Source organism: Morone saxatilis, unplaced genomic scaffold (assembly GCF_004916995.1).
Source record: "Morone saxatilis isolate NCDOM2014 unplaced genomic scaffold, NCSU_SB_2.0 Contig18, whole genome shotgun sequence".
Lineage (NCBI taxonomy): Eukaryota > Metazoa > Chordata > Actinopteri > Moronidae > Morone > Morone saxatilis.
The window spans coordinates 14,273,197-14,293,339 of NW_023339740.1; the positions used below are offsets into that span (position 1 = coordinate 14,273,197).

At 40.8% G+C, this 20,143-nt stretch overlaps 1 protein-coding gene across 1 annotated transcript in view; it reads right to left on the bottom strand.

Moving 5' to 3' along the window:
* Positions 1 to 540: 540 nt before the first annotated feature.
* The window catches only part of srgap3 (SLIT-ROBO Rho GTPase activating protein 3), a 72,709-nt gene continuing 53,106 nt past the window's right edge, over positions 541 to 20,143 (bottom strand). The window contains 16 exon segments of the mRNA XM_035661325.1: positions 541 to 4,174; positions 5,015 to 5,330; positions 5,439 to 5,588; positions 5,749 to 5,929; positions 8,319 to 8,392; positions 8,554 to 8,781; positions 9,961 to 10,066; positions 10,645 to 10,779; positions 10,904 to 10,981; positions 11,600 to 11,660; positions 12,669 to 12,771; positions 13,744 to 13,771; positions 15,990 to 16,074; positions 16,325 to 16,522; positions 17,212 to 17,313; positions 17,445 to 17,708. Coding sequence (XP_035517218.1) covers positions 3,728 to 4,174; positions 5,015 to 5,330; positions 5,439 to 5,588; positions 5,749 to 5,929; positions 8,319 to 8,392; positions 8,554 to 8,781; positions 9,961 to 10,066; positions 10,645 to 10,779; positions 10,904 to 10,981; positions 11,600 to 11,660; positions 12,669 to 12,771; positions 13,744 to 13,771; positions 15,990 to 16,074; positions 16,325 to 16,522; positions 17,212 to 17,313; positions 17,445 to 17,708 — 2,556 coding nt within the window. The 3' untranslated portion in view covers positions 541 to 3,727.

A 20,143-nucleotide genomic window follows, 5' to 3' on the forward strand; every position in this document is an offset into this window, starting at 1 on the left:
GAAATGGAATATACTGGAATATGATATGTTTTCATTAGTGTATAATCACCTGAATATAGGAATTGTTGTGTTTCTGTTACCATGGAGGCCGCCATGTAACAGTAACGAATCGACAAACCGAACACTGGCTCTAGATTGGGCCTTTTGCGAGTTTTGTGAGTGAGCCACCATAGTTTCTCGTATATGCTTGAAATGGGAGGGTGAGGCGAGGGGGTTGTTACCTGCAACTACACTGCTAGATGCCAATAAATCCTACATAAGCAGCAATGAAAGTAAGACTTGGGGGAAAAAAAACATCCATAGTTATATATAATAAGTTTTATTATTAAAACCAAATTAAAAAAAACAAAAAAACAATTCAAACATTGTCACTCTGCATTGATCCATTGATGATAGTATTGAGAAAATGGGTTCAATGAATATTTAATGTTACAGAAAAAAGGCTTCTATGATCTTATCTATTATTTTTTAGATCTTTATGATGACCTTTCGTTCACAACTTGATTCCTGATCAAAAATAATTGACTCATGACAACTAGATCACAGAGCAATAATGGTTTTATTTGGACGCAGGGGTTTTCAGTGGTATGGTGTACATTACATCACAGGGTTTCAACCAACCAGACACTCATCAACAAACAGCATCACTAGACAAACAATTAAAGAGAAGGTAAACAGCGTGGCAGTAACTCACACTCCGGTCCCCCACAACATGACCAGGCGCTCAGTCTGCTCTCACTGTGATGTCCTTTTTGAATATTAAGTCTTCTCAGCAGACAAAAACAGTGTTACCAATTTAAGCACACATTCCAGGAAAGAAAACGTCCATGTAACCTCACATGTAGGGAAAAGGAGAGTGCACCAAGTGCCTTATAACCTCTGCAAGGAGAGGGTCCATATCAGTCGCACTGTTTCCAACAATACTGCAATGATTTTGCTTTAAAAGGGAAGGAGCAAAATGAGAGAAAGTTACGGCTCACAGCACAGTTCACACAGATAAAAACAAAAAGATGAAAGAAATATTCTGAGATGATTCTACTGAACTTCACCAGTAGATCGTGTATACAGTAGTTTTTATAACTCCTATTCTTCAACGATCACCCAAACACAGATATTCATGATGATTCTTCTGTGATTCATGAGAGGAATATCTTTACACAATGCATTCCTTATGGTGGTTTGAAGACTGAGTAGCAATAGAAAGTAAAAGATAAAAAAGCAACATCAGTTTATAATAAACATGACAACTAATAGACAACATATTACATTTAAAAAAGTAAATATAAAAGTCCAATAAAAATTGATGTTGTGCACAAAAGGCACTCAAATTTCCTGGTCCACTTACACAAGTGTCTATAAATTAAAAAAAAACAGTCTAGTTAAATATAATGATGATAATTTCACCTTTTGAAATGTGTGTGCTTTCTTCTTATTTCAATAAACAATATCTTCATAGATTTCAACAGGTGCAAAACTGTAACCAGGACAGACAAATATGGATGAGCTTAGTGATTGTAATATCAGCTCCAGGTCATACTCTTAATGCCCGCAAAAGCTGATGGTATACAGAGGCAATACTAGCAGGGGCCAGCAGAGGATGTGAGTGCACTTTATGATGTTAAATGCTGTATTGCCTTTCTCTGGCTGTTAGGAGCTCACTGTTCTCCCACCCTGGACATTTTAAATCTGTTACAAACAACACATTGACAACAAGCAATTATGCTCAGTTTACAGCATGTAATATCAGTAATACATATCTCAGTAATACTGCAGAATGTACAGACTGACTGCAGAGCTGACAGTGGAATCAGGCCCTTGTTCACATGCTAATGTTTAAGTTTATTTTGCTTAATCAAGCATTAATCTCTTTCACTTCTATTTTAGCAGTTTATTTCATCATTCCCAATCCCCATAATTGTTAAGGCCCATTAGTTAAGGAAAGAAAACATCCAATATTGAATACATTTTTGTGCGTTTTTCCAAGGCAAGGCACCACATACAGCCATTGTTTAACTGTCCCAGAATAAGAGTCAGACATTACAGCGCAAAACATGCAGAACAGAGCATCTTTGGGATGCGGATCTGTGGACTAGAGCAGGCAGAATGACAAGAAGTACAGTAGATATAAACACTGAAATGTTTTCTATTTAGTTTTCTTCCAAAGAAAAAGGAGTATTCTACAGTCAGAGCATAACTGTATCAATCAACAAGGATAAGAAAAGGATAGGAAGGAAGGAAACAGCTGTGATATCAGTATGTCACAACATCTGCTTCTTAGGTTCCTCTGTATGAGTATCATATTTTAAGTTGGAAAGAGGAACTGTCAGAGGGTACTTATGCAATCATAAAAATCACCGAATTAGATTTGAAGAGGCGACAGTTCAACTTTTGTGAACTGAGAGTGAAAATGGTGTGTCAAAAACATAATGGAGAAAACATTTATTCAGTCTTTGTTGTCTGTTCAACAATCAGTTCCCTACAGTACAATTACCAAAACCACTCTAAGCACACAGTACACAGTAAATGTTTTGAACTCTATTTTACACAGCCAAAGAATATGTTTGTAGTTTATTGAATTTGATTAAAAAAAAAAGGGTGGATTATGATCTCAACAAGTGCCATTCACAGCAAACCCTTTGCCTTTTTCATATTAGCCTGTACAAGATTAACACTTAAAAAAGTACTAGTTATATATTATATACAAGTTTACCACAGGATTCCTACATTAGTTGGTGCATTAGTTTTCTGCATTTCAGATACAGGACATAGAAAAAAAACATGGAAACAGACCCGTTAAGTCTGCCCACTGTCCAACCATACATGATGGAGGAGAATGACTTGCTTTGTAAAGCTCAGATTAGTAAAATATGAGACTTCAGAGATCATATTCATGCCAGGATGCTTTTATCTTAAGGTACAACATCTAGAGTACCAATAGCCATACACATGGCAGATTTGAAATATAATACTGTAAGATCCAAATGTATTACTTTGTTACTTTGGAAATTAAGGTTCTAACTGTTTTATCTTTACAATGACCATATGGGAAAATCCCACTTTATTACAAATCTCTCAATGAAGTCTTAAATGTTTCCTTATTTTCTCCAAACCCTGCATGCAGACATGTATAATGTCACTAAGTTGTTACTTTGCTGAACATCCACTGTATTATAGTACAAACAGAAAGCATGGCAACTTCAAGTAAGTTTGTATGTACAGCCATAGGCCTGTGACCTAAACGGTAAACAGACATGGTAATTGAGCGTGGATGTTTACACCCGTCCAGATGAGCTGTTTCACACACGTCAGCAGGAGTGACTGAAACATCCCCTGCACAACGTGTGCTGGGTGGAAACTAATACCAAATTTACACAAGTAGGCCTATTGCTTTACTTGCATTCACTCTACATGGCCACAGATTTTTGTTGAAACTGAGGTAAAACTGAAATACATGTATTCTTATACACATTTTCCTTAGTTAAATCAAGTTTCAAAGAGAGCTGAGCTTTTCACTATCACACCTCTACAGCTTCTTCCACTGCTTTATCACCATGGTAACATACTGAAGGCTCGCTTCAGGACCTTCCTGAATATATGAATTAAGTCAGGCAGAAAACAGAGAGGAAAACATCCATATCTGCTTTTCACACATCAGCACCCATTTCCATAAGCTTTCCCCTCATTTAGAAAGCTTTACAAACACCCCACCTAGCAGATTCCACCTTTGCTACATGGTACCAGACTTATCCCCGGTATCACCGGATGTATTCATATTAGAACCAGCAGCTGTATTGTTACTTGGAAACATCTTCTCAGTGGGAGTCACAGCAGGGCTGCCGACCCCTGAGGAGCTGGAGCTGCTCGAGCGGTGCTGGGTGGTAGGAGGGCGCACTGGCCTCATGGGCGGGGGGCGCAGCTGAGCTCCAGCCAGCCGGGCGGACAGAGCCGGTTTGAAGGTGGTCATCATCTCAGAGGTGGAGCTGCTGCTGCGGCGCATGGCTGCATCCGGGTCACGGATCATAATGGTATGCAGCGGACTGCCGGGCTCGGAGCTGACTGGGTTCTTCATGGGCTCCAGTGTGTCCAGGACCACGTCTGGAGCCTGCTTAACGGTGTTCTGTCGCTCTAGCTCACGTAGCTCATGGAGTGCTGTAGTCATAGTCTTCTCTATATCCTGGAAGAGGAGAGATGAAGATGAGGAAAACAGAACAATCAAGAATAACAGCCAGGTCAGTGAGACATCTAGCATTTTGTTTTTTAGCTTCTTATCTACAATTCATTTATTAGACCCATACAGTCTGTCACTGTTACATTACTGTAGCATTTTCATACCGTTTTATTATATAATACAGAAATTAATGCAAAACAATGCGTGCCTGTAATTATGAACAAAATACATCCACATTTCTACTAATGTGGGCCTGGAATTTATTCTACTTTATCAGTTAAACCATTTTGAAAATGAAATGAAAAATTAGGGGGAAAATATTACTTTTTTTACTTATATGTTACTTTTTTACAGCTTTTTATTAAATTTCCTGTATACCATTTTGAAATGACCGATCAGAAAACATAAATTCTAGTCAAGTTAAAGAACTGAACTGAACATTTCATGGTTTGATTATGTTTGGATCTAATATGCTGCGGCCATTAGCTGATGAGGAGAATTTGGTGCCGAACCTTCAGTGCCATTTTAGCTTGTTATTCAGTTCCAGGCTTCTGTGTCCTTGAGGTGTGTCTATCTCCCAGCTGCAGTCTGGCCCTGACATTTACTCCAGGTCCCAGCTGCTGCTCTCAGATTGACAGCTACATCAGGGGGCCTGGCTCTGTTCTACCAAACCTTTCCAATCTGCTTACATACAGTAATAACTTCACACTTGATATAAGTCTGGCAGTGACACCACAGAACCACCAAAAATAGATTATAAACCAAAAGAGATTACTTCTATTTCTTGGTATAATTTTTGCAATTTTTTCCATAAGTTTGCCTCTACCTGATATTTGCCATCCTTACCTCAGCCAGAGCTTCAGTCTCCAATGATTTGTGGTCCCCGAGGCTGCTGTGACGAGTGGCTCCCGGCACTGGTCTTAGAGGGTGACCCTCAGGATAGGCCTTCCTGTCTGGGTAGTTGATGCTTCCCGCACTGCCAAAGGTGCCAAGGCGCCTCTTTTCTGGGCTCTCTATACGACCTTTGCTGATGGACACCTTGTGGGGGCTGCTGGGACACGCTGCAGCCCGTGGCGGAGTGTCAGCCACTCTGGTTGGGCTGTGAGTGTCTGTGCCACTCCGACGTCGTGGGATTGCAGCTCCATCAGACCGTAACCTTACCCTGTGGGGAGGGATCAGATCAGACCAACAGTCAAACAGGAAAAACTCCTAAATAGTATTCAACAGAACCTCTAAAACGAAAAAAGGTGTTTATCTTAATTATATCCACCTCCCCATGACTCCTCCAAAGTTGTAATCAGGTGATTGTTCACATGGTGATGGGGCATCATTTTTGGATGAACCTTTATCATCCAGCAGTGGTCCACTGCTTGCTTCACTATCTGCTTTCTGGCTAAGGTTATCTGAGAAAGCATCATCCCTGAAAGAACAGAGGCACTGGTGGTGAGCATATTGTACACACACTGAAGTACATGTATTCCTACAGTAATTACAGTAATGTTGGACAGCTTCACAGATAGAGAGGATTACTAGACGCAAGACAAACAACAGCTACTAAAAAAGATTCTGCTGTTACTCACAGGTCTTGTACTACTATGTACTGATGCGGGATGAGGCCGTCCACACCATTGTGGCGGCCCTCCCACCAGTCTTCAGACGCTCTGTGATACAGAAGCAGAGAGGCTCCCTTCTTGAAGGACAGCTCCCTGGGAGTGCGTCCCACGTAGTCGAACTTAGCGATGGCCTCAATCTGTTCAACCTCTGAAAACATAAATAGGCAAAGAAACATCAACAAAAAGCTTAATACACTGGTTAATAGCCTCAACATGGCAATGATCACATTGTAGGTATAGATTTGAAAGGCTAGGGTGTTTTTTCCCTGACTTGATCAACAAGATAATTCACAATCTGGCTTTTATTATGTAGTACTAAAACAAACAATAAAAAAAAAATCAAGCAAGCTTTGAATACGTCCTTCTAATACAGTTTTTACTGCATTTACATCATTGCTATGATGTTATCTCCAAAAGATTAACCCAGTACATCCCAGTTTACATTATAAATCCCTCAGACATGCTACAGAAATACAAAGCTGAAATAAAACCAAATAAAACAAAAACAAATGTGTGTAGTCATATTATACTCAAAACCTAAAATACCAAACACAATTTTAATTTAATTGCAGCTTAAACAATTATTGAACTAGTAACTGCATGAGAAACAGCCACTACTGTAAAGAACACCTAGTTGTCTCTGCAGTGTCTTTCAACAGACCAGCCAGCAGGGGTCAGTCAGAGTTAACTGTATGATTAACATCATGGGTTTTATTTTGAAAAACCTACCAGCAGGGTGAAAAGACAGTTATAGTTGGAGTGAATGAAGACGGAAAGCAGTTTTGTTCAAATTTGGTTTCAATTACAAAGTAATAGAATAGAAAAGGTACAGTCATCACAACATGGTTGCTTAGTTCAGTTTAGCACCAGCTTGTTTTTCCTCCATCAAAGTTGAACTGCTGCCAGAGGACACCAACTGAACCGAATACAGAAACTACAGTGCAAAACCAGAGCCCATAACGTCACATAAGAGTATTAAGGCCAACATGAGCAGACCCTAGAGCAGGCAGTCAGCCTTTGTTGTCTTCTCCAAGTGAGCGCAAGAAAAAAGAGAAAGAGTCAGCACTCATTACAAACACAGCTAACAGCGCAGATAAAGCTCCGAGATAGGGTTACCCCAGTCTGACCTATCACGCTCCATACTTCATAGACCCATCCTCTGACTCCTCATTGATGGCACAGACAGACAGGAGGTATTATTTTGTGTGTTATATGTGTTTTGGCTTTTGTTCCTGGCCCAGTTATGTATTCAAAGCTCAGAGGAGAATTGGGGAAATACTGCACAAAGGAGAAAGTCCCAGGAGAATTGCTGACTAACACTGAACAAAGAGCGAGCAGAGGAGGAGGGAGAGGGGGAAGGAGAGAGGAGAGAGACTCTCTCACATACACACACACACAGACACACACACACACACAGAAAGACAGATCAAAGAGGCAGTGCTGCATGCCAACACTGTTTACTCAACTTGCCTTCAGCTCCAAAACATCACATAAGCCTTTGCAATCATAAGCTGTTGCAGTGCAAACCTCACTCACCTCTCAGTCAAAAGCACTTAATAAGTCTATATGTGAGGCTTTCCTATCCACAAAGACTACGTAAAATCACATCACATATATTCTCATGTGAAATCCATAATACTATTTGTGAAAATGTGAACTTAGTCAAACCTTAAAAAAAGCTATTTTATATTTGTCTCTGAACACAACTGTAGAATTTGCTTCTCCATAAAGGACCAGTGTGTAGGATTTAGTGGCATCTAGCGGTGAAACAGCAACTCACTGAACACTGCTCGCATCTGTATTAGATGACCTGGGAATGAGAACGGGCTGTGAAGTGTGTAAGAGAAACTACAGTGGGGTTTAAGTTGAGATGTTGTAAAAGTGCTGCCAATATTTTGAATGCAAAGTCAGCTGAAATGGTTATAACAAGTCTAAATGTATATTATAGTATAAGAGAAAATAATGGTAACATATTCCCCTAGCTCTGATATTGACTATAGTGCACACAGGTAAGACCCACAGTTCACAAGACTACCAACGTTAGATGCAGTAAATCAAGAGAAATGGTCTCCGTGAAGAAACAAGAGCCTAGCTGCGGCTCCTTGAGGCTATATTTAGGCACAGCTGTGCTTTGAGCTAAATGCTAAGGTGAGTATGCTAACATGCTGATGTTTAGCAGGTATAATGCTTCATGTACACCATCTAAGTTTAGCATGTTAGGATGCTAACATTGGCTAATTAGAACTAAAAGCAAAGTTATCAAGTTATCCTCAAATTATCTTGAGGGGGACATGAATATCGGTGCTCGAGGTAATCTCAGGGAATCACCAAAGTCAGTGTAATTCATCCACAAGGGACCATGAATGCCTGTGCCAAATTGCATGGCAATCCAATCGTTGTTGACATATTGGACCAAAGTAAAGGACTAACACTGTCATCCCTTGAGCCATGTGACCAGGCTGAAGACATACCTGGGTAATAACAAAGGCGCTTCATAAAAAAAAACACATGAAAAATGACTACTGTGATGTACTGACCTTCATCACTGGTGTGCGGTTCAGTTCCATTGTCAGCCTCATCAATAGTTCCTGGTTCACTGTGGGGGCTGTCACTGTTTGCAAATGCAAAATGTCACATATGTAGACATTGGAGCTTGACAAATATTTGATTTATGAACAATAAGCGTGTTTACGCAAGTGATTAGCCGATAAGAGTTGACAGAAGTGTCGTATCAACATAACTCTACTTTGTTCACATATAGCAAATACTCACCAGTACTCCTCCCCCCCAGTCATGCACTTTTCGTACACTGGGCCGTCCAGCTCACGTTGACTGGGAAAGATGACTTCATTGTGGATAATGATGGTCTTAATGACCTCATTAACATGTGCCTGGCACGCTACAGGATCCTGGCCGTCTGGGATGGGCATCAGGGTTGGACCAAAGCAGATTGCCAAATTGTATGAATCCATCATGTTCTCGTCACTGTACTGGGAGAGACTGAGGGACAGAACATTGTGTGTTTTTTCCTGTGTCTACAAATATTATTGATACAACCTTTAACAACATCAGATAAAAATACTGTATGTATAGACTGAGTTGTTGACTAGTGTTAGTCTGTGTATTGACAGAACTGTCAATGAAAGTGGGAGCGATAAGGCTATGATCCTGTTTTGTATTTTTGTGCTTAGGCTACGCTTTTATTTATATTTGGATAATAAATTATGTAATAAATCATTCGACTGATTGTTACATTGTCAAACCTGCAATAACAGTGGAAACATTTGGTGAACTCAATACTGACATATTATCTCCTTTTAAGTTGAGCAAATATGAGATAACTATTGAGGTAAATATCTATCTGTCTCTTTAGCTGCTAAATGTTTCACTATGTTCACATTTTTTAAAACCAGAATAGTGAATTTGCAGGCTGGAAAACCAAAACGCTGAAATATGCCATAAAGCCAGAGTTGAGGGGAATTACTGAGTCAGTTGATAATTATCATCAATATTTGTGACCCTGTTCACATGCAACTAGTCACGTGGTCCATTGTTAATATGAAAATATTGATTATAACGGCATTAAGTTATGAAATAACAATCCCATAATGCCTGAGAACTATGGCTTCAACTGAACTCAGTTTTGACATGCAGTATTACATGCTTGATTGCAAAGCACTATGAACAGCCAACCCCTTCAAAAGCACATGCCACAACCAACTCTTGGTAACCAAATCATTCAGGGCTGCAAGAGAAAGTCTAAATCAGGGTTAGGGTATGAAAGGGCAGAAGAGCAGAGAGTAAAACTTGGGGTATGAAATCTAACTCTTTGTTCTGCAGGCAAAGCCAGTAAAAGGAGTATTGATAACATCCATTATAAGAGGACAGGTATACTTCATACTTCAGTGAGGAATGAGTTTCCGAGCCCATAAATAACTTCTAAAATACTGCAGACAGATGTGGGCATAAATAGCAGGATGTTTTTTTCCAATATATATATTTGGATCTTGTCTTTTACCCTGACTGTAGCTATTCTATGTTTGTTCAATATGGATTTTCCCCACTAGAATTCAATTTAAGATTAAATTACATACATCACTAATGTCTGTGCAAAGAATGAACTAATCTCTACATGCTCTTCGGTATGCACCAGGACCTGTGGCTGATGTATATACTAACTGGTTGAGAAAAGCAAACAGGTATCTCATGACGATTATGATGGTGCGAGGAAGAGTCACAACAATCTGCTGGATGTGATGCGCTCTCTCAGCTCCAGACTCCAGCTCTGAAACACAAAGGACAGAAACAGAGAGGTGTGACAACAGTGGTTTACACTGCAATACACAAGACACAAATATAGCTTTTAAACTTTAATATTTATTTATATCTATATATATATAGATATATATAGATATATATAGGCACTGAGCCTATAACAACACTGTCCACTAAAATATAATATAAACCAGACCTTTGCCAGGAGAATTGATCAAAGTGTGCAAAAGCAAAAGCCAGAGAAGACTCTGAAAGCTGTTATTTGACACTTTAATAGATGCCCCTTCCTGCCTTTCACCAGACCCCTAAGGCAGGCTGAGTGATCAAACTATTACTGTCGAAACAGCGGGGAAATGATTCTGTGGTGAACTCGCACACGGCAGACCGATATGGCCCACACTCTCCTCTTCCTACTGGCTTTCTGCTAAATATCAGTCCTGGTGTTAAGATTGCTTCCATGTGCTGCACTGCATGCCTTTCTCTTCTTCAGTAAGGCTGCGTTTAAGAAACTGCAAGGTGTGTTTTCTCTTTTCTGAGTCCACTCACGACGGTAATGACTTTGAATATTTTCTGCTGTGCGTGACTCACTGATGGTGGAGATGAAGTCCAGGAATCGTTCCTTTGGAAAGAGAGGGTTCTCGAGTCCTCTGAAGTACAGCTTCAGTACCCCTGCCACTGAGTTGATATCATGCTCATTCTGGTCATCAATCAAGGGATCTTCACCTGATGGAGAAAAATAAATGTGCTTTCAGTGGTGACATTTGATGAGATGAAAGATGGGGTTTATCCTGTTTAAGCATTTGTGACATGAAAAGGGGGAATATAATGCCATCTGTCTTTGACTCACCTCTCTCAAATGAGTTTTTAATATCATTGACTTCCACCTGTGATCCTGGCACGCGAAATATGCCCTGCTGCTGCAAGCCTGAAAGAAATACAACCCAGAATTTGGAGATTCAGAGTTATGCTAGCTACTACTATCTCCAAACCCCAGTACCAGCTTCATAAAAGCTCACTGGAAACACATAACACAGAGCAGGAAATGTAATCTGGTAATGAAAAGGAGATGCCTATTTTTCCATGAGAAGGCCCCTCAGTGAGGCTGCAGCATATGGTTTCAGTTAGAGGGCTCCTAATCAGTTTTCTGGAGTTTCATTAGGTCCAGATCCAGGGGAAAGGCCTGCAGCTACAGCAATGAGCTCAAGACAGATGTGAAGGTAGACAGGGAGGAGCTATAAAAAGAGGGGGGTGGCTGAACTGACTAAACAAAGACCAATGGGACTTACTAACTCTACGTGTGTGATCTATTGTTATGAGCTTGTCAAATCACTGGCAGGCAGCTGAGCACCTCAGAGGCCGAGGTGGAGAGCAGAGCAGGTCAGTCTCTGGACCTGCAGCTATTCAGGGAAATAGATTGTTTCGTCCAATAGCTGCTGTCACTTCTTATGAGGCTGAAGGAGTTTTCGAAGGACTTCAGAGTTTGCTTTTTTTTCTGCCCTTTCACTCAGAAGGAGTAGTAACAGCAACGCCATGCCAGACTTACCGTATAGATTGATGTATCTGATACAGCTTTCAACAACAAGTGGGATTGGTTGACCTGAATCCTGAAATTAAATGATGAGAAATGTAAATAAATACAGACAAGAGAAGACAAATAATTTGCAAAAAAGAATATATGACTAAAAGAATAAATTATATATAGTATTTTGTGTAACTTTTATGCAGTGCCACCATCTAAATAAACAAACTATTCTCCTTTGAATCCATACAAATAACAAATCCCCTGTTCTAGTTTACATTAATTAAAGATATGCAAGACAGGAGAAGTCTAATGCTCCATTTCACCACAACCAAATCTAATGCCTCATAAACATCTTGATGCTTCATAAACATTTAATTAAGCAAATCTCATGAGCAGTGTAAAGCAAACAAAAACACAAAAAATACAAGCAACTGTTAATAACCTGATGTCACAGAATACAGCAGCATGCAAGCGTAGCCTGAGCAGGAGCCAGTATATGTCTACTATTGTTCAAGGGCTTTAGTGCTTTACTGCCCTTGTGCCCTGACCTATACTCTCCAACAACAGTGGTACCTGAATGCGGGTACGGGCATTCCTTCTTCCTCTGGGACAGAAAGCAGCAAAGCACAGAGTAGCAGAGGAAAAGAAAGCAGAGAAGCACAAAGTTAGAAAAGCTCAGATGACGAATGACCCCTCTGGAGGTTAAAGAAGGCTAAGCACAGGGACTGGCGATAGGAAAGCTACAGAGATGCAGTGATGGGTTGGGTGCAGTGAGGGGCAAAGCAGACCCACTGCTGTCTTCCGCCTCACAGTCGTCTAAAAAGCAACTGGATTTAGAAATAAAGCCAGAGATGGTAAATTGTTCTGGAGGGGAATAAAGAGACAGCTGACTGCCGCTCTGTCTGTATGGGCATGGAAGGGAGGAGGAGGAGGAATAGAGGTTAAACAGAGGCGTTACATGATCAAGGGCAGCTGGAAGAGGGAGGAACAGAAGGCCAAAGTGAGGAAGAGAATGAGAGTGAAGGCTCTAGCTGCCTTCCTCTCCTGCTCCACAAGGGCCGCTCAGTCATACACCACCACCATAGGGTACCTTGATGAAGGTCTCCATATTGCCGTTAAACAGCTTATGGTTATACATGGAGCGTGGCCTAGGCTTCCGCATTTTCTGTGGTTTAGGGGGAAGGGTGGGGGGCCTGGGAAATGATAGACAAAGGAAAAACACCATATTCTGTGAAAATTGTAGAACCGAACATGGAGGTTCAAAAACAGGTATGAAACAGTCACTATAACGAGGCAGTAAAAAAAATCCTCTGTTTAAGAAAAGTAATGGAAAAAGTGAAGAATCTTTTTGAGAGAAACCCAAAGTGAGATGTTTCATTAGAGAGGTCTTTTATCATTAAGGCCTGATAAAAGTCTGCCTTTTAATTACAACAGAGGGGTTGGGATTTACAAGGCTGTGGGTCGGATCTTCAATAAAACACTTCTTGACTTACTAAAAACAAAGCACACATTAATGAACATTATCAACAAGGCCAATGAAATCAAGCCCACCAGTTGGTATCATGTTGTCAGACAGAAAAGTTCAGCATTTAACTGGCAATGCAAACAAACCATAAATTGATACAACTTAATTACAAAATTCTTTACTCAAAATACAAATGTAATAATCTTAATAATAATAATAATCATAATAATAATTATGATTATTATCATTATTATTATTATTATTATGCCATTCTACTAATGATAGATATTTAAAAAATGCTGTAAATCATGTGTGCATATGTATACTGTCACAACCACGCAGAAACATGCCAGCACAATTTCTTCAGTTAATTTCATATTTATGACAATCCTTCAAAAAAGAAACCACAATACAAATATGTTGCAAGCAGAAGTGTGATTTTTGAAAAGGACAATAGCATCTGCAAAACCATGGCCAAGTTTAATAGTTTTTATAGATGGAACATTAGTTTAATGTCTAAAACTCAGGATGGACTTTAGACACCGCTTGACATTCAGTGACTGCAATATTTTGAAAAGCCATGCAAGGTAGTTATATATATAATATATATATATGAATGAAACATAATCTAATAATCTGAAAAAATGGTATAAGCAGATGCTTCAAGGCTGAAAGACAGGGATCTCAAAGGACATCATACCTTGTAGTTCCACACTCGGCTCTTTCCCCTGTGGAAAGAACAAAACACAAGAGGGACATGTTATATCTTTGTGGTACATATTATACTGACTCCAGTATCCACCGTCACTGAAGGGTTTGATGAGAGACAACATGACTATTGAGAGAGCGATGAATGGAGCAGTGCTAACACCATTCATTGGACAAAGCCATTGAGCAGTCGTTGCTGAAACCTCAGGGGACCCAGAGGACCCTGTGGGGTTATAGACCTCCACTCAGAGCAAAAGAAAAGGGGGGTGGCGGCTGTTCTGTGTATATGTTGGGGAGGGAGGGGTCCATCAGTGGTGACACTGAGCAATGTCTGCGCTGGTTCACTGACCCTTTTGTTATGGGTTTCCAACAACACACACATGTTATAGGCATCTACACACTTTTTTAAAGAAAACACAAGTCTGCAAAGTCATCCTTAAACTCAGCTCTACTATAATGCACATTCTTAAAACTAATCACAACAGCAAGTTAATTGAAATTTGACAGCTTTAGGACTGAGTAAGAGTCTTTGTCTGCCAGTAACTGCATCATCAACTGGAAAGGAGTCAATGTACAAAAAAGGCAACAATGGCACCAAAGCATTCCAGCATTATTTCTTTACTCCACCTAACAATGGACAGAAAGAGCAAAGGCTAACCAATTTCTCAACACATCATTCTGGCAGATGGGACATGGTCTCTGGAGCATTCATGTGAAGAAACAACAGCACATTTCCCAGACATCATTCCTCTGAGTGATAGCCCTGTCTACCTCTGACCAACCAACCTCAAAATTACACCCAGTTTCTTGCTGATTTTCCTCTAATTTCATATCCAAAAGTGCCAGAGTCCCTTAGTGATAGAGAGTTATGTATTCTATAAACATAAAATGTGACAAGTACAAATCAAATTGACTGAACAAGGGAATTGATGACTCCTTATCTGGGAAACAAGGGCTGGCAGATATCCTAGCGCCATCTTGCCTCGTGCCAATGCTTGACATCATGTTTTTATTAATACATGCAGCAAGATGTAAATGCCATGTGGCACTCACCAGTTTCATCTTGTTCCCTCTGTCAGGCTCGCAAACAACCAACACATACGCAGACACACTATCTTGGGTGGAAAGCAACGAGCTAATGAGAACGACGCAACCCTGATTGATCATCTGAATAATTAAACATGGGTGGTACCTGGAGACACCATATGTCGTGTTCATACACTCTCAGCTGTTCCACAGTGGACATACAAACAGATCTGTCCAGACATTGATATGAACTATATTGTATGTATATGCTGTATATTGTGTTTATGACTACAAAAGCATGCAGTTTGCCACAGAGCTCAGAGGGAATCACAAGGACCCTTTGGGGTCCTGAAAGCTTGACAGAGCTAAGTAAACTTTGAATTAATTAATTAATGAGTCCAAGGTGTGAAATCTGGAAATATGCATGTGTGTTGCAGGGCCTCAGCTGTTTGCGCCTGATGCCCTTTTCTATTAGGTAAACCCCTGATGCAGGAGCAGCTGCAGAAATGGGCCTGGGTCTGGTCCTGCTGATTGATTGGGCGTAAACTGTTCACGGCTGAGGTGACAAGGGGACCCGTGGGGAAGGGAGGGGCCGAGGTAAGCCTTTCTCTTCCAGCCTGGAAATGGAAACCCTCCCTGCGGCTACACCATATAGAGACTAATCGGATAATACTTCTACTACCATTGGAGATAGAACAAACTGAGTTCTAATCATTGGTTTTTCATTATCTGTCTCCCTGGTGTTTATTTTTCTATTTTACATTTTATTGTTTTTGTTGTATTAATTTAAGCCTTGCAAAATGTTATTTATTGTCATCTTTATTTTATTTGTTGTTTTAGTTTATTATGTGAAACACTTTGGGCTGAATGTTTATATGAAAGGTGCTATATAAATAACGTTGAGTCGAGTTGAGTAGAAAGGTTGGACACCAAAAACGTAGATGTGGATTGCTTTTGCTTTCGGATCGTTCTTTCCATTTGAATATTAACTCTCATTTCCTCTTTTCTTCCTGCTTCCCGAAAAAAAGCTGTGTCTTTGAAGCCTCCTGTGCCTCACTCCCTGCTGCTTATTAGATAAAACCAACACCCTATAACCCTAAAGGCAGCAATTTTACAGAGCTGTGGCGGGATTGTGTGGGTCATAATAACCAGGTAAAACATCAGTTCAGGCACACGACATTGAAAGACAGATGAAGAGAAAAGACTTCTTACCTTCACCCAGTGTCTGCTTCAGTAAGTCATGCTTGGCCTGCAGCTTAATGATTAGGTTACTGCCGTTCAGGTACTCCTTGAATTTCTAGACAGAGAGATGGAGGCAACAATGAGTGAGCAGCACTAATCCAGTGTAACATGAGCCCAGTCAAACAATTCAGCGTAGCTCAAATCAGCATAAATTTGATCTGTTCTAGTTTTAATTTAATTTCTATTTCCAGAAATGATGACTGATGGCTTGCTTTTGAGAAGCAGCGCAAAGCTACAGTTCATAGCAGGGCGGCAGCCATTAACAGTTTGGGCCGATACATGGATCAAAATTGACATGAACTCACTGAAAAGTAGAACATTTCAGTCTCCTGTTGGTTTGCCCTCCTCTTAGCTACATTCAGCTTGCTCATGTAGGACTCAGAGGCCACAGACTTAATGGATTCAGTGGAGCGGCTGTGTTGGAAGGCATCCGACACGTCAAAGTCCTCTACCGTCAGCATGTCCTGCAGCGTTTGCATCGTGGCATCCAAGGTCTTTCTCACCTGCACAGATGGGGGAATATAGAAAGGAAAGAAGATGACAAATTAAGCACTATATCTTACTCAGTCTTAGCCATATTTTAGCCCCAAACCTTGATGGAACTGAAGTAACTAATGGGCAGGAGTGAGTGATTTACAGCACTATTTATATCCAAGACAAATTGACCCCTGAACAATATATGACCTTGAATTGCACTGAAATGACACCAAGCAACATCAGAATGTCAGTCCAGAGCAACCTGCAGGTAAAATTACTGAAGGGAGCTTTTTGTTTAGGGCTGAGATTGATCAAGCTCATTTCCAGTAATGGCATGGCTCGTCCATTATCCTGCAGAGCACAAGACACGGGGAAACAGGGAAGAGGCAGAGCCATTGGCAGTCTAACAGGCCCTAGTTATTATCACCTCCATTTGCACCTTTGTGTTTGCAGCTCTTAATGAGAAGGTCCTTTCCTCGTCACACAATGGAAAATTTCATATATAACTTCATAGAAAACACAACATTGGCACTGTGACAATCTAAATATATTCCCGGCTCCCACAGAGCAAGGGTCATTGGAGGGTAATTGCAATGAAAACAGATGGTGATGCGGCCCTCCTACTTGGCTCAGGGGAACATGAGACAGAGCTTTCTGTTTTTAGGGGGTGGGGCTGAAGGTAATGGCTGGACACAGAGCCATGACAAATCCTCACCTCCTCATTCTCAATCTTTAGTGTAGCTAAGCGAGACTGCAGTTGGTGGTAGCGCATCAAGAGTTCAGTCTGGACAGGCTGCTGGGCGCTCACCTGGCACACCTGGAGGAGGACATATGGATTAAAAAAAACAAAACAGATCCATCTGAAGCTTAAATAGTTACTTTGTGAAAAATACATCCATCAGAGATCACAAATCTTGCATGAAAGCTGCAACATTAAAAGCATCTAACCTCATCTCCCATGTGCGGTAGGTACTCAAAGCGCATTGGAGGGCAGAACACCTGGTTATGCATATCCATGATCTTGTGCTTGTCACTGCGGGAGTCCAGGTTGTCCACTGCATTCTCTATGATATCCAGTCCCTCGTGGCGAGATGTCTCCAAGTTGTACTCGGCAGATAAGTAAGTCCTGAAAGTGCGTGCCAAGCTAGCATGGTAGCCCAGGTCACAGCACTGTGGAGATAAAATATCTGATAAATAACCAGGAAAATACTTGTGGTAGTAGATGTGAGGGCATATTTGAAATCAGGAAAAATAAGGGAAAAAATATGTATTATATAATGTATATGTAATGTATTCTTAAAAAGTTAGTTAGTTAACACCTCTGACCACACGCAGCGCAATTGATGGTGGCACCTATAACCACACCCAACAGTGAAGTCATGGTGTACTGACCACACCCTGGAGAACGCTTTCACATCACTGCAGCAACAGGGTAAGTTACACCACTGAAAACTAGCAAAAACCAGCAAAAGATGTTCTGTGGCTCTTTAATGTGATGAATTAATATAAATTTATCAGCGAATGTGGAGGAACGTGAAAGTGCAAATTTCTATGGTAAAGTCTGTTAGTTGAGCACCTTACAGTGATGTTCAGACCACTTTAATGGACTAAATCCCAAATTACTTTCTGCTACAGGTTACTTTTCAAAAATAGAAGTAGAGTTCACAGAATTACAGGAGCTAGCACAGGAGGACAGCAGGGATAATTACAGAGCCTTATCGCACAGAGCTGTATGAAGTAACCTAATTAAGCAGAGGATGGTAGTGAGGAGGTTTAGAGGGAGCTTGAGGCAACTGACAGCTCTGTGAATCACTAAGTAAACGCTCTTTAGCACTGAGGAAGTAGTGTCTCTACTTTGGTGCACAAGCCTCATTGCACCACTCAGTCAAAGTGGTTCAGCAGACTAAAGACTAAAGAGAGAAAATTAACCTCTTTTCAAACAAGTGAGAATCTCGTTCATTTGCAGGATCTGGAGGAGCAGATAAACGGAGGAAAGGAATATTAGATACACTCTGTAATACAAATACTGTTTTTTTATATTCTCATCCTTCTCATTATAGTGGTGCAAACATACTGAATAAACTCAACATGTTCTTCAGAAATACACTTACACAAAGCTAACCTCTTGCTGCGTAAACGTCTGGTTTGATGTGTGGTGTGCAGTTACTCTGATAGACACACAAACCCCTTTTTCTCCTCTGCCCCATTTGGGGCAGCCAAACCAGTCATGCTCACAATCCCATTCCCTGCAGCTCAGCAGAATTTGGAACGACAGAGACCTGTCAGTTTCAAGACACTGGATCCATCAAAGCTGCCCAGCAAAGAGGCAGGGATAGCCATGAATCAGGCTCTCAGTATGTCTAGCTACCATTAACATATCAATGCATATAGCAGAGACATACTGTATGTACGATTTCAACTGCAATTGTTTAAAATTGCAAGTGATGTTCATTATATTATAGAAATCTCACTGAAATAATATCTTAGCATGCCTGACCTGGAAATGTGTATCTATCCGTGTGGCTAATGTAGTGGAGTATGGTGGGCTGGCCTCAAGCAAAAATGTGACAACCAGGCCATTAGCACACAGGCATAATAAAGGGCTGACGTTGCCTATGGAAATCTGACTTTAATATTTATGTTTTTGGTTTGAAATCAACAACCACAAAACTCACATTCAGAGCCATTTGTCACATAAACTCTGTGACACAGCATGCCTTAGCAACAAAGTATTACTTTACATTTTTTTACTTATCAACAGTCACAAAAACAAAACAATTGAATACAGTATGCACCACTGTAAAACCCAAGAAAAAAAGACAACACAAATAAATTTGACTGTAAATTTTAATTTTTGAAATTTGAATAATAGATGTTGCTTGTATAGTATATGTTGTTTGTTATCTGGAGTTTTGTAACAAAAATAATTTCCCCCTGGGATTATTAAGTATTTCTGATTCTGATTCTGATTTACATGAATAATGTCACTTTGAAACAACCTCCAGTGGGACCTGTGCTCACAGCCCAGCACCGTGCAGTGGGATTGGCATTCACCAGGGAACACTAGACTGATGGTCTGGGGAGGCATATCCTTGGAGGGTCGCATAGACCTCCACGTGCTAACCAATGGTACTCAGACTGCTCCTATGTACAGGCATGAAATCCTCAGAGTCATTGTCAGACCTTACGCTGGTGCAGTGGGCCCTGGGTTCCTCCTGGTGTAGGACAATGCCAGGCCTCATGTAGCCAGAGTGTGTAGGCAGATCCTGAATGACGAAGGCATTGATGCCATGGACCTCACGTTCCCCAGACCTGAATCCAGTTAAGAAACCTCTGGGATGTTGTGTATCGGTACATCCCACGCCGCCAAGTAGCGCCACAGACTGTCCAGGAGCACATTAATGATCCAGGTCTAGGAGGATGAGAATGTTTCATAGAGAACATCTTCGGGGTAAACTAGAGGATCCTGACGGTCTCTGAACACCTTCGCCCTCCGCATCTTCTTCTAAATGTGCCGCCATTTTTCTCCACAGATTGTGGGCGGAGCCAAGCAGTATAAATCATGACAACATAAAGCGTCTTGTACATTCGCCGTTCCCGACCTGTCGTGCAACAATGTGACATCACGGGAGTGCCGTAACTATTTA